Here is a 15,013-nt window from a genome sequence, read left to right as displayed (position 1 = left end):
GCACCCCTGAGCCCTAAGTGATTTAAGGGTTAACTGTGTATGAGTTTGGAAAATCCATGGGACATAAAATAAAAAATAAGAATTTACCCTAATAGCAAAAATGAACTATTGGGACTTCATCAAGGTAAAAAGTTTTTACACAACAAAGGAAACAGTCAACAAAACTGAAAGAAAACCAACAGAGTGGGAGAAGATGACATATCAGATATGATATGACATATCTGATAAAGGGCTAGTATCCAAAATCTATAAAGAACTTATCAAACTCAACACCCATGGAACAAATAATCCAATCAAGAAATGGGCAGAAAAAGCAAACAGGCATTTCTGCAAAGAAGGCATCCAGATGGCCAACAGACACATGAAAAAGTGCTCAACATCACTGGGCATCAGGGAAATACAAATCAAATCCACAATGAGATACCACCTCATACCAGTTAGAATGGTTAAAACTAACCAGTAAGGAAACAACAGATGTTGGTGAGGATGTGGAGAAAGAGGAACCCTCCTACACTGTTGGTGGGAATGCAAACTGGTGCAGCCACTCTGGAAAACAGTAAGGAGGTTCCTCAAAAAGTTGAAAATAGAGCTGTCCTAGGACCCAGCAATGGCACTACTGGGTATTTACCCCGAAGAAACAAATGTAGTGATTTGAAGGGGCACCTATACCCCATTTTTTATTGTAGCAATATCCACAATAGCCAAACTATGGAAAGAGCCTAGATGTCCATCAACAGTTGAATGGATAGCGAAAGATGAGCCTCCCGGATAGGACACATGAAGGAGACCTCCCCTCTTTGTAACTATGGTTCCATGTTTTTAGCTCAATACTAACACATTGCGGATAATTAAAAATTTTGCCATACGACATGAAATATGAATTGGACTTCAAATTCCTATACTTTTCCAGATTTCAAGGAATTAAGCATTAAAGATACTATGACAGTATGAATGAGTAACAACACTGAGATACTACATTGTAAAAGTCTGGTTGCATTCTAGGCTAGCTTCCATTCTGTGAAGAGCTATGACTTCTTACCACATGTACATTCAAACTAAGTATTTGTGCTTGCAAAAAGAGAGGACTTCTCTTTCTCTGCCAAAATAAAGCCCTAAAATGAGTATTTCAGGGGAAAAAAAAAAAGAAAATGAATTCGCTTTGTGTTGAAACAAAGAATCACAAGGCTTTGAATAAAACCAAATCCTATTTATGTTTTTTTTTTCAAAGAATAAGGAATTATACCTCAAATATTAAAAAGTAGGATTTCATTTTATGTTGTTTGTGTTTTATTTTTATGACTGGCTTCAATTTATTTTATAGTTATTACATGCCAATTACAGAAAATGATGTTTTCAAGAGTTGTCTATTGAAACGTCTATATTTCATTCTGTTAAGAATTAGATCATTGACAGTCAGCTTCTGTTGGTAACCTCCCCAACTTCAATCACATCTTGTGCTAAGTATACTTAAAATCAGCATATGATTGCCAAAGCTTACAACAGTTTAATTTAAAATGCAGCAGAGAAGAAAGGCTGCACGACTGAAGAAACTCTCAGGTACATACTAACATTCCATATGTTCCAGCTGGGTTTATGCGTTTTCACAGAGTACCACTGGTTTCATGGGATTGTACCATGCCTGCTCACCATACTCACTCAGTTCATGAGGAATAAGTATGAGAGGAAAGCAACCTTAATGCTGGGCAAAGGAAGTGACCGTGTACAGCAAATAACGGTATTTCAATTTACCACCAAGTTGGGAAATCAGCAGAATGATGATGAGAAAGAATTGGGCCAGGACATTTACGGATGGGAACCAAATCCTGTTCAAGTCGGCGCTCCCCAAGAACAAAGCACTATTACTTTCCCACATATCATGTTACCAAATTCTTCAGTGGCTAAGTAAGAAAAATACTTGTTATTTTTTCCCACCTGCTCAGACCCCAAACCCAGGAGCCATTATTACTTCTTGACTTTGCACGTGCATCTAATCCATGACAAGTTTTAGAGGCTGCGCCTTGAAAATGTACCCTTGATCTAGTCACTCCTTGTGTTCATCTCTACCTCCAGTCCAAGTCACCAATGACCTCTCCCTGCACTCCTTCCTGTTACAGACACGCAGCGGGTTGCCTCATCTCCCACCTCATCTCCCACTCAACAACCTTGGAAAACATGAGCCACAACATGATTTCTCTGTGCAGAGCTTCACAGGCAACACTGGCCAAAAGAAATATAATGCAAATTACATGCAAATTCAAAAATTTGAGTACCCACATTAAAGGACTAAAAACAAAAATGGTGAGATTAACTTAAATATATTTATTTCACTCAGTATACCCAAAGATTATCATTTCAGCATTTAATCCACTTAAAAATATTAATGATATTTTCCCTTTTTTGGGGGAGTAGCAATTTTTTTTAAACTTGATATGTATATTATACTTAGATCACCTTCCATTTGGACCTGCCACACATTCCAAGCACACAGCTGCCTAGTGGTTAGCTACTGGACAACGACTTTGTATCTTACACAGAGTAAGATAATAAATCCTCCAAGTCGCCTGTGAGATGCTATATACTAATTTTCTATCTTGACAGGACAAGCATGCTCCAACAGCTGTGTTTTCACACCAGCAGTGTCCTCTCTGGGAAAACACCCTCCACACGCCAACCCCCATCAAAGCAGCCACACGGCTGGCTCTCTTCCTTAATTCCTTTCTGCTTGGATTTCAGCTTAGCAGTAGGCTTTCCTCGGTCATCCTATACAAATAGTACCTTTCTTCCATCATTTCATATTGGCATTTTTATTTGTTTTTATTGCCCTATTATTATATATTCTATATATAAATGTTCTATACATATATATATATAATAAAAATAAATAATATACTTTTGTTTCCCTTTTCCCCCAATAGAATATAAGCTCTATGGGAACAGGGACTTTGCTTTGTTCATTGCTAAGCCTCTAGTACTTACAACCAGTGACTACTTTTTATTCTTTAATACATTTCCAGCTTCACATATGGATATTAAGACTTAAAGAGTTTAACTGAACAGTCCAAGACCTCCTAGCTGGTCACTGATGGTCCAGGGACTTGAGCCAAGGGTCCTCTGAACTCAAAAGGAACTGGCTTCCTGAGTAGGAGTCCAATTAAAAATCACTTGGGAATTTTACATTAGATTTTCCCTGAAAGAAAATTCTTACAGGAATTCTATTCCTATTCTTAAAGGAATCTGAATAGATTAAATAAGCATTTTTTTTTTTCCTGTTTCGAGAATGCAACACTCTAAGTTAGGATTTGACAAGTTAAAACACACAGGCTAAATTCAGGCTATTTTCTGTTTTTGGAAATAAAGTTTTATTTACACAAGTACTGTCATTAAAATCATTAAAAGAACGGTTTTTAAATTTTAAATTCCCATTCACATTTAAAAATTATAATGGAAAGAAATGATGTAGTAAAATAATTTAAGTAACATTATAAACATGGTTTTGAAATGTACTATTAGTCTATTAACATTCATATTTACAAGATTCTTATCTGTCCCTATAGAGATGGTGTCCTGAGTCCCCACTGACAGCTCTAAGTAAGGACAGGTTAAGAGTAATCAAAGCTAGATGTTTATGGATTTATCTTTCCATTTGATATTTCCCCTCAAGAGCAGTTTTTATTACACTGATGTAAAAAAATATATAAGTGCTAGTATTTATTGTTTACTGTTTCATAGGTTTTCTTTCCAAGATACTTCATAATTTTCCTCCTAGAAATATGTATCCTGGCCTGATTTCTGAAGTATGTTTTGTAACCTTAACCTAAGGAGCCATGGGTAAGTTAGGCAGGCACATTTCAGATGCTGCACCAATATTTTGTGGAGATGGGCCCTCCTCTACCAAGTCAATGCATACTTCCGTAAAGTTCTACTATCACTGAATTTCCATATTGTACTTAAAGTAAGAGAAGTATTTGAGGAACTCCATGACCTAGATGATCAATTCCAATTCCTGCTGTAATGCAGGACTTCTAAAAACGCCTTTATTTATATTTTTCAAAAATGCCATTTCTGCAGATTCTTAAAGATTTAAATCTTAGAATCCTAAGCTTCCTGTACTCCTTTGGGCTCCATGGTAAAGTGGAAGGAGAAGAGACACGAATCCAAAGTTTTCCTACCTTCCTCTTGAGACATCCTTGCTAGCAGTTTGCTGGTAAAGCAAGTTTCTGTATTCTTACTCTCCAAGCCATTAATCCCACTCCTTACCTGCAAGAATTTGTAAGAGAAACACAAGGCCCACGAGGAGATAAATCCTAAATTCCACCTAAAATACCTCAGAACATAAACATGAAAGGCCACCTATGGGCCCAGATTCTCAAAAAAAAAAAAAAAAAAGAAAAGAAAAGAAAAGAAATATGTTTCCCTAGAAAGGAGCATTGGTTAATTCTATAAGCCCCAAATGGCGAAAGTCATAAAACAATTTTCAGTACAGCATTTATGTCCATTCAGGGGAATGGGGAGTGATCATTACCATTACTACAGCAACACCCCTTTGAAGGAGCTCTGTATTTTGCCATCAAAGGATACTGACCCCATCTGCAAAACCTTCCTCATGATGAAATGAATGTATTAGGTCATTACATTTTTCTTTTATCAACCCTCCCAGTCTGCCCTGATTTCATGCTTCCTGAGAAAACTATGGATTATGATCTGGCCTCATTTATGGGTCTGCTTAAAGGAGGAAGTGAAAGTGATGATCATAAGAATTCAAGTTTCCCACTTTGTAGAGTGAGGCTGTCTCGTGGGAGATACAGAAAATGGCTTTGGTGATGGTGTGACTTGCCATCAAAGAACGTCTATAGGAAATGAGTGTGCTGGTGAGCGTTTCCACCAGAGCAAAGAACTCCTATGTTTATTTAACATCCTCACATGATCTGATCATTCTTACTCTCTTCTTACTTAGAGCTGGGGGTGGGGGAGGGGACCAGGACACCATCTCTACAGGGACAATTATGAATCTTATAAATATTAACATTAATAGAGTAATAATACATTCTAAAACATTTTTATAATGTTCATAATGTTATTTAAATGAGGGTTTTGGAGGGGAGATGGTGGGGAATGGCCTAGCCTGGTGGTGGGTATTAAGGAGGGCACGTATTGCATGGAGCACTGGGTGTGGTGCATAAGAAATGAACCTTGGAATACTGAAAAATAAAAATTAAAAACAATAGTTTTACTACAAAAAATCTTTTTACTACATTATTTCTCTCTATGATAATTTTTAAATGTTAATAGTAATTTTTATTCTAAAAACAATATTTGGATTTATTGGTTTTAATGATAATACTTGTGTAAGTAAAACTCCATTTCCAAGAACAAACAGCAGCTAGAAGTTAGCCTGTATCCTTTAACTAGCCAAGTCCTAATTTAGTGTATTATCCACTCCAGATTACAAAACAAACAAACAAAAAAGCAAAAAGAGAAAACAAACTTATTCTCTTCAGATTCCTAGAACTGTCATCCCATTGTTTACATGGTTACACGTGTATTTCTCTTCTTCCCCTGGATGCTCAGGGAGTGTTTGGTGCAGACTCAAGCTGAATCAGATCTAACAGTCCTTATCACGACCACTAGCAGCTTTCAGAAAGGAATCGGAGAAGCGACACACCTTATGATCCCAGCCACATGACATTCTGGAACAGGCAGAATGATGGAGGCAGTAAGGATGAGAGGGTGTGGGGGGAAGAGAGGAGAGGGGTGGAGAGAGAGGACTTTCAGAGGAGTGGATCCATTCTGTACCACTATTACAGTGAGAGACAGATGTCATTACCCTTTAGCACAAGTCCAACAGAATGTACGCCACCGACAGTAAACCTAACATTAACTATGGATTAGGCGTGATTCTGATGTGTGGTGTAGGTTCACTGGTTGTAACAAATGTATCAGAGTCTGGTGGGAGATGGAGATAGTGAGGGAAGCTGTGTTTGGTCGGGGAGAGAGCACATGGGAATTCTGTCTGTATCTTCGGCTTCAATTTGCTGTGAATAAAAATTACTCTAAAAAATAGAGCTTATTTTTTAAAGGGATCAAAAATTTCTGTTCTTAAGAATCTCTAAATTAACACAGATTTTTAAAAACCTACAATAAGGAATTAGGCATTTGCCCTCCATGTTTACTGCATGAGCAAATTTATACTTAATTCTTTTAAAAAGCAACAACACAGGATTGGCACTCTTGTTCCAATTTTCACGAGGAAGAGGTGTGGCCCTAGGTGTGAAATCGCTTGCCTGGAGGTCACACACAGCTACAATAAGATTCAAACTTGTCTGTTTGAATTCATCATCTGAACTCCAAACTCAACTACCCTCTTTGGAAAGAATGGAAAAACTGGGGTCTCTGTCTTTACCCTCCAGACTGGGTCACTAACCTCATTTCTTAGAATTTCTGTTACTCCTAGAAGAGTCACAATTCCCATTGTCCTGGCTGACATTTTTTTAGTTTTCGACAGCAACCCCATGATATTGGCTTTATTAGTTTCTGTGAACAGATGACTAGAAATGGGGAGGCAGTCTGGGGAGGCTGACGTGATTTGCTCCCCCTCTGGTTTCTAAGCTAATGTCAGAACTCAAAGGTCCTTCCACAGGAATACATTTCTCTCAAGACTTGATGCCTGTTTTTTCTCATTGAGAGCTTCATTTCCACTTAAGAAGAAAAAAATATAAACTTCTATGAAATTATACTTCTTTCTGGTCATTTTTTTCTGGTTTCCCTCAATTTTGCCTCCATATGAGAAAGGGGAATCATGATTTTGCTTGTGTAAAATTTTCATTCAGTAAAATGCATTGAGTGCCCACAATATGTCTGGAATTGTAGCAATGGAAGACAGGTCTCCTAGCCTCAAGGAGCTTATACTTCAGTGGGGAGCTGACATGCAATGAAAATATTAGATAATGCTGTGAAGAAAAAATAGAGCAGGATGAAGAGCTACCGGCTGAAGATGGTTCTACCATTTTCTGGGTGGTATAATCAGAGAAGGTTTGCTTCCATAGATAACATTATGCAGCTAAGAGACAGGGATGAGTCTAGATTTTTGCAGGTACAATCAGCTATTTTTCTGACGAAGACTAAATATGTGTAAACATCCCTCGAAGAAGTAAACCAGATACTGCCTGATTGATATTCCAAGCATACACATTGAGAATCACTTTCTCCATAGGACATTGCACATGACACACAAAGGTTAAGTTTGTGAGAGGTCAAGGAATAATTGTTATAGAGCACATATGTTTTCATTAGGAGAAGCACTCATGATTTCATCAGTGCTTTTCCTATTGTATTTGACACATAATTACAGAAAGTTTAGCTGTTGATAGCTGATGCTTCTTCAGGCAGCATGGAAGTGAAAGATACTTTGTTAGAAAGCAGCAGTGATAGCTGACATCTGTCTGCTTGAACTCAAGTGAAGACAAGGAATAACAAGAATGTGCCTCTGTGAAAATTAGGAAATGACGTCAGGCTAGGTTTGTCGTGCAGAGTGAACTAGAAAGGCATCTTAATAATTCTCGATAGCATTCAGAATATTAGAAAATGAGAGCTTCATAAATAGGCACAACTTTGAGTCAGCAGTGGCGTGCCACAATGTGACATACATTCTAGAATACTTCAAAATATGTATTGGTGAAAGTTAGTCTTCATGATTTTTGAAAGTGTAAGCTTGAGCCATCTCGATACATCACTATGAGAAATAGCATTCCCTGCACCAGCTGGATTGCTGAGATAATGAGCTTTCTGAATAATTTGGGGCCATAAAATCAAGATATATATGCTCTAATAATGAATATTAGGATTTACTTGTATGCAGCATTCTGAGGTTAAAGCATTCTGAGTAAGATCTTCTCAATCTCATTTCCATACCTACTCGAAGGCACGCTCACCAGCTTCCCTTGTGTTAGATGAAGTGGTTTCAGGAAAAGGGTAACCTGAATTATTAAAATGACATATTGTAATATATCTTTCATCAGAACACTCTAAAAATTTGAAGGACCTAATCCAATCAAATTATAGCCAAATGCAAATCAATATATAAGTAAGCAAAATCCATTACTCTGTAAGATCTTCTATCTTCTTTTCTACCAGAGTCGGGGGCACATTGGAAACGATGACCTGCATGTCCAGCTGATTGACCACGGAAACCTGCAGGAAGTAAAGCCAGAGCCTGTTCAGAACTCAGCAGCATTTCTTTTTCTTTTTCTTTTCTTTTTCTTTTTTTTAAATTATGTTCAGTTAGCTACAGTATAGTTCATCATTAGTTTTTTATGTAGTGGTCAATGATTCATCAGTTGCATATAACACCCAGTGCTCATCACATCACATGCCCTCCTTAATACCGATCACCGGGTTACCCCACCCCTCTACCCACCTCCCTTCTGTAACCCTAAGTTTATTTCCTAGGGTCCAGAATCTCTCATGGTAGAATAAGTCTAACTTGGGTGCCTGGGTGGTTCAGTTGGTTAAGCAACTGCTTTCAGCTCAGGTCGTGATCCTGGAGTCCTGGGATTGGATCTGCATCAGGTTCCCTGCTCAGCAGGGAGTCTCCTTCTCCCTCTCATTCTCTCTCAAATAAATAAATAAAATCTTTAAAAAATTTAAAAAAAGAAGTAAGTCTAACTTACTTAGACTTCTAGTGTGGTTGATTTGTGTGTTTGTTTTGTTGGTTATTTTCTAAGGCATGAAAGAAGATGCATTTATTTTTCTAATTGGGTTACTGAAGGGCGCTCAGGATAATGGAAAACCCAAGTTTTACAAACCTCAAGAGATCACCTATCCAGTGTGACTAGGAAGCTGAGATATGACTAGTTTGAATAATTCACTCTATGGGATCATCACACATAGTCTTCATGTTAGCTTCAGCCAATTCTATGTTTGTGTGAATAAAGAGATAGATACACATTTATATGTGGGACTAAAATAAGCTAGTTTAGCAGCTGTTTACAAATCAATTCTATTCACTAACATTTATGGAATTCCTTTTATGATCTTACTTAAAAAATGAAAAACATAGTATTTATTCAGCATGTGTAAACTACCATTTACTTTTTTCCCCTCAATACTCCATAGGTTTTCACTCATTTAATTATAAATATGACCATATCAGGTAGTTATTACTATCATTCCACTTTTTATTTACTTATTTAAAGATTTATTTATTTTTTTAGAATGAGAGAGAGCAGATGAGCAGGGGGAGGGGCAGAGGAGGAGGGGAGAATCTTAAGTAACCTCCACACTGAGCCTAGAGTCAGATGCAGGGCTCCATCCCATGATCCTGAGATCATGACCTGAGTGGAAATCAACAGTTGGATGCTTGACTGAGCCACCCAGGGATCCCCATTTCACTTTTTAAAAAAGAAAAATAACAATGAGCCTTTTCATCCCTAATGAATATTGCCATGTAGGAGAAAAGGTCCAGATTTGCTGGACCTGGCTATTTTTCAAGAGAAGAAATCCAAAATATTATACAAAATATTTCAAATAAATAGAAATCTTTCAAACCATGTGCGAGTCTCATAATTTATGTGTACAGACTAAATTAAGCCAGGGATCTGTCTGAATACCACCTTGGAGCAAACACCAGCAGTTCCAGTCCTGTACCTCTAACTCATTATTGGCATCTGGGACCCTATGTCCAAATTTCCCACAAATGTGTACATGGATCCTGATTGTGGCTTTACCGAAAAAACAAAGCAAAACAAAAGAAACAAACAAAAATGGACTTCATTAGAAAAGGGGATTAACACACTTTTTTTTTTTTTAAACGATTTTATTTATTTATTTGACAGAGATCACAAGCAGGCAGAGAGGCAGGCAGAGAGAGAGGAGGAAGCAGGCTCCCTGTTGAGCAGAGAGCCCGATGTAGTGCTCGATCCCAGGACCCTGGGATCATGACCTGAGCTGAAGGCAGAGGCTTTAACCCACTGAGCCACCCAGGTGCCCGGATTAACATACTTTTTGTATAACGTTTTTATGGGTTCTCTTTCTTTCCTGGTCTCAGTCTGAATAAAGAAACCCTAATGATGGGGCGCCTGGGTGGCTCAGTGGGTTAAGCCCACATTGGGCTCTCTGCTCAGCAGGGAGCCTGCTTCCTCCTCTTTCTCTGCCTGCCTCTCTGCCTGCTTGTGATCTCTGTCTGTCAAATAAATAAATAAAATCCTTAAAAAAAAAAAAAAAAGAAACCCTAATGAAAGTCAAAGACACAAGGTGGAAAGAGTTCCAGTCCCTAAATCTCCATTTTCTGGAATGCCATCAGGAATACCACCCAGCCATGTACACTCTTGTTGTGTCCTGTGAGAGAAACATACAATGTGTTAGGTTAAGACCCTGAAATGTTTTGGAGTTTAGGGTTAAAAAAGTCAGCCTACCATGACAAACACCCAGGGCTCCATTACGTAGGAGTGCTAGATTCTTAGTAATTGGAGGGCAACAAAAAACTAGAATGTTAGTTTTATGTGGGTGCAGGGAAGTGGTAGGATTTCCTTTTGTATAATTACGTTTTAAAGTTTCAGAAGCTCATTTATAAGTAATCTTTTGGAAAGAAATCAATTCATGTGCTGGGGACTCAATCTGGGAGCAAAATTTGGCCTTGACGATAGTAATAACTCTACCATTTGTCTTTTAAGGACAGCTGGTACTTTCTTTTTATTCAGAAGGATAAAGTACTTACTCAAGGGAATTTTGAATTTGCTGATGAGTTTTGGGGCTAAATTCTGACTGAACTAACAAAATGAATTAAGATTTAAGATCCTTCAGGAGCGCATGAATAGTTCAATCGGTTAAACATCTGCCTTTGGCTCAGGTCATTACCCCAGGGTCCTGGTACTGAGCCCATTGTTTGGAGTCTGCCTCTCTCCTGCTTATGCTCTCTCTGTCCAGTAAATAAACAAAATCTTAAAAAAGGTTTAACTTGCCTCAAAATATATACATATTAAGCTTACAATTTATCAAAAAGATTTTTTGATCTTAACTTCTGAAGACATACTTTTGTATTAAGATAAAAAACAATGTAGTTGCAATTCTGATAAAGTAACAAAATTCAGATTGCATGTAACTCAGAAGTATTTGTCTCAGACTGACCTATAAGTAGTTACTTTAGAAGTTTTAAATCTCCTTGAAGTATAATCATGATTTATAGAGAACACATACATCTTTCACTATGCTGGCCAAGAAAATAAGCTAATATAGTTTAAATTTTGATCTTTCAAAGGAATGCTAATTCCCTGAATCTTGACTTTATCTATTATCTATAATAAGGGTATTTAAATGCTTAAGATTCCTAGATTTTATTTGTTACTTTTCTGGTACAGTCTTTATGCAAATAATTCTGGAAATACACATGTCAGTTTATTATACCAACTATAACAAGTATGCTTATAAAGACTTTTTAAAAACGTAGTTCTATCACTGTGGGATCAATCTCTGTAATGGATGAAAATTATGAGCAGCAGTCTAAAGAAGGAAAAGTAATATTTGTGAAGCACAATATTCTAAAACCAGAGCTTCCTAGTTGATATATCCTATTATTTCTAAGTCCTTTTAATCCTTCTTCATAAATTGCTCAGTTTTCCTTTCTTCTGCCCTCCCATTCATTCCCAAACAGTGTAGACAGTGCTGCCCAGTAAAAAAAAAGAAAAGAAAAAAAAGAAAAAAATAACAACATAAGCCACACATACATGCCTGATATGTCATTTCAAGTGCTCTGGTATTCACTATAGGGTACCAGAGGATAAAAAAATAATGAAAGCCATCTAATAATACACTTAACCTAATATATTAATAGAGCATCATTCTCACACATACTGAATACCAAACAACTTATTAAGGAGGCATTTTTTACTTTTTTATACCAAGTCAATGAAACTCAGAGTGCATTTTATGCTTATAATACATCTCAGTGTGACAGCGTCACAAAGGCAAGTGCCCGGTGATCACATGGGACAAATAACTCACACTCTGCGCAGCAAAGCTCTAAAGAGCTTCACCGTGTCTTGTGTCGACTGGCCACTAGCCACTGTCTGTCCTGACCGGCCTCTGGTGCAATCTCACTTCTCTTAAAAAGGAAGAAGCAGTTTAATTATCTTTTTCAGATAGCTTTGTATAGTCTTTGATACCATTCCCAAACTCAAGTGGTAGTCGAAGATTAGTTTTGAGGTGAAATTGAATATTGGTTTAGTTATGTTAAAACCCATTTCTCTGTCTTGCACTCAGAATGGCTCTTGACCCACAGAGATGTTTTAACTTCATGCATTGGTCATTTGGAAAATACCGGTTCACTGAATGATGCAGATTTTTCAAATACTGACACATTATATAGCACAATATCAAGAAAAAAAATCACATTCTTTAATATGACCACTGATCTCATGGTCTTTATGTTAATAGGAAGCTGTCAAGATCACAGTGGTGAGTGAATACAAGTTTCCAATAATCTCATTTGTGCTGTTAGTTGTTATCATTAGCAGCAAATACTGTCAGTTGTTTTCCTTAAATTGGCTGTCTCACTTTGTTCATTTCTGTTTAAATGTCTAGCAAATATTCAAGTTTGAGACACCACATTTTATCTCATTATTTTTTCCAAATAAAAGTATTCCTTAAAAAAACACACACACAGTAAATTCAGCTTGCATAGAGCTTTTCCTTGAGACTACCATTATACTTCTTTTATAGAAGAAATGCTTTCCACATACTTCCCATTTCATTACAGAAAATATTGAAAAGGTGTTTAGTCAAGAGTAGAGATTTGTTAAAACTAGTAAGTTTTACTACTTATGAGTAAGGGCACTCTTTCAGGCTTTTCTCTGTGTGTGTGTGTGTGTGTATGACTCTGAAGGATACAATCAAAGCTGGTGCAAATATAATATCCTAAAACATCAAACAATGTCCTAACATTCTCACCAAAAGAAATTCTGAACTTACTGAACTGATTTAAGGGAATGATTTAAGGGATCCTTAGTGTTCCATGGACCGCACTTTGAGAGCTGCTAACGTATACCGTAATAGAGAACCCATTCATCCATTGAACAGCCACTAAGTGCCCACGCCACATCAGGAATTATTCTGGGCATTTGAGATACATCATGGAATAAAATAATAAAAAACAAACAAAAGAACTCTCTTCATGGAGTTTTTGCGGGGAAATATGAACATAAGTATGGTAAGTCCATTGTAAAGAGCAAACAGTAAAGAGGTGTGAACTGACACAGTAGGGCTGCATTGCTAAATGAGGCTGTCGGGGTAGGCTTCACCGTGAAATACATCCTTGCAAATATTTGGAAGAGATGAGGGAGCTAGTCAGGAACACATTTGGGGAAGAACATTTTAGACAGCGGCGTTGCCCTCCTCTAAAGCGAGGATGGGTCTGGCTGTTTGGAAAACCGCAAATTGGCCAATGTTACCGGGTCTGAATGAGTTAGATGAAGAATAGCAGAATTGAGGTCACTGGAGGCCTTCTGAGTACAGAAGGTCGTCTTCTGTAATGACTTAACTTCTCTGAAAGAATCTCTCTTATTTCTCCCCACATCTCCCTTCTCTTGACTAAAAGGATATCTGATCTCACCATAAAAAAATTGTTTTGCTGGTAAGTTTTCCACATATATATGGTTCATAAATATATCACATTATGATTACTTTGAAACAACTCTTCCTAAATGTATTTTGGGTAATTTTAAAGGTATACTTTCAAATTTCCACACAATAGTTTAGAGTCCAAATAAGAAACCCATAAACTTCGCATTTCTCATGTACATAGTACACAGATAATCTATACAGTTACATCTTACTTATGTTATTGCAGTATTTATTTTATCTTATTTATTTATTTATTTGACAGTGTGAGCAAGCATGAGCAGGGAACCCAACGCGGGACTCGATCCCAAGACCCTGGGATCATGACCTGAGCTGAAGGCGGACGCTGTACCCACTGAACCACCCAAGTGCCCCCATTATTGCAGTATTTTACTTATCCTGTCTATTCTGACAGCACCTCATTGTGCGGCCATGAAACAACAGGAAGGGTAATGACAACACTGTGTACATTGGGTTTACAGATCTTAACTCTATTAAAAACCTACGTCAACTTTGAAAACTTCTCTGTCAAAGGCTTCCTGGCTCAGAATGGCCTTTGTTTATTCTAGTGCAGCTTTGCTCTGCCCACCACAGTCATGAAAGTTGGCCTTCATGATTTAGAAGAAAAACAGGGGATCTGTGATGTCTACATATATGAGAAGGTTAAACTTGTTCAGAGAACTAATGGAGGGGAGCTGTGAAGATGAAGATCTAACAAGATGGAAGCAGCAGAAGAAAAAATATACTGTATTCTGTATTCCTGTGACAAGCATTTCCAGTAATAATTGTAACTTTTCATGTTTACTAGATTAATCAAGGACCCAACAAGCCATACTTCCAAGTTGGCAGAAATCCCATAGGACAGAAGCTTTGGTGTTGAGTATCTTGAATAAACAGTAAGATCAAACTGCCCTTGGGAACACTCTACCATGGAGATGTGGTAGAGACAAAGAAAGAGAAGAGAAAAGTGGTATTCATGGCTGAAGCCAAATATAACTGAGTCAAGGATCATTGATGCCATCACTGGGGATCTTAGGAAAAGAAGGAAACTATATCTATTGGAACATAAATTTGCACCAAAGCATTTCCTTTTGTTTTCTTAATTACAAAAGGTCTAAAAGGAAATTAAACAATAATAAAAAATTTCATTTTAATTTCTACAGCACAAAGCAGTGAAGCATTTTAAAATTTTAAGTAGATCCAGCCAATTCTATACTAAAAATGCGATCTACAGACCAAATGGAAATCCAGCACTTGTGGAATTGCTGTCACAGTCATACAGGAAAACATATTGGGATGTATTTCCCAATGTCAAAAAAATATACAGCCTTAAAGCTATACCTTTTATATCCTAAACTGTGGCTACTAGCAACCTGGAGGAAAATTGATCACATTTATATTCTAG

General features: G+C 37.3%; 1 protein-coding gene across 1 annotated transcript in view; it reads right to left on the bottom strand.

Annotated features, from left to right (window-relative positions):
• The window catches only part of PCDH15 (protocadherin related 15), a 731,887-nt gene that overhangs the window by 55,757 nt on the left and 661,117 nt on the right, over positions 1-15,013 (bottom strand). The window contains exon 28 of the mRNA XM_045081472.1: positions 8,099-8,187. Coding sequence (XP_044937407.1) covers positions 8,099-8,187 — 89 coding nt within the window. The remainder of the gene's footprint in view (positions 1-8,098; positions 8,188-15,013) is intronic.

This window comes from Mustela putorius, unplaced genomic scaffold (genome assembly GCF_011764305.1).
Source record: "Mustela putorius furo isolate JIRA1106 unplaced genomic scaffold, ASM1176430v1.1 tig00000577_pilon_pilon_pilon, whole genome shotgun sequence".
Classification (NCBI taxonomy): domain Eukaryota; kingdom Metazoa; phylum Chordata; class Mammalia; order Carnivora; family Mustelidae; genus Mustela; species Mustela putorius.
The sequence above is the reverse complement of the archived record's forward strand: the minus strand, read 5'-3'. Positions and strand labels throughout refer to the sequence as shown.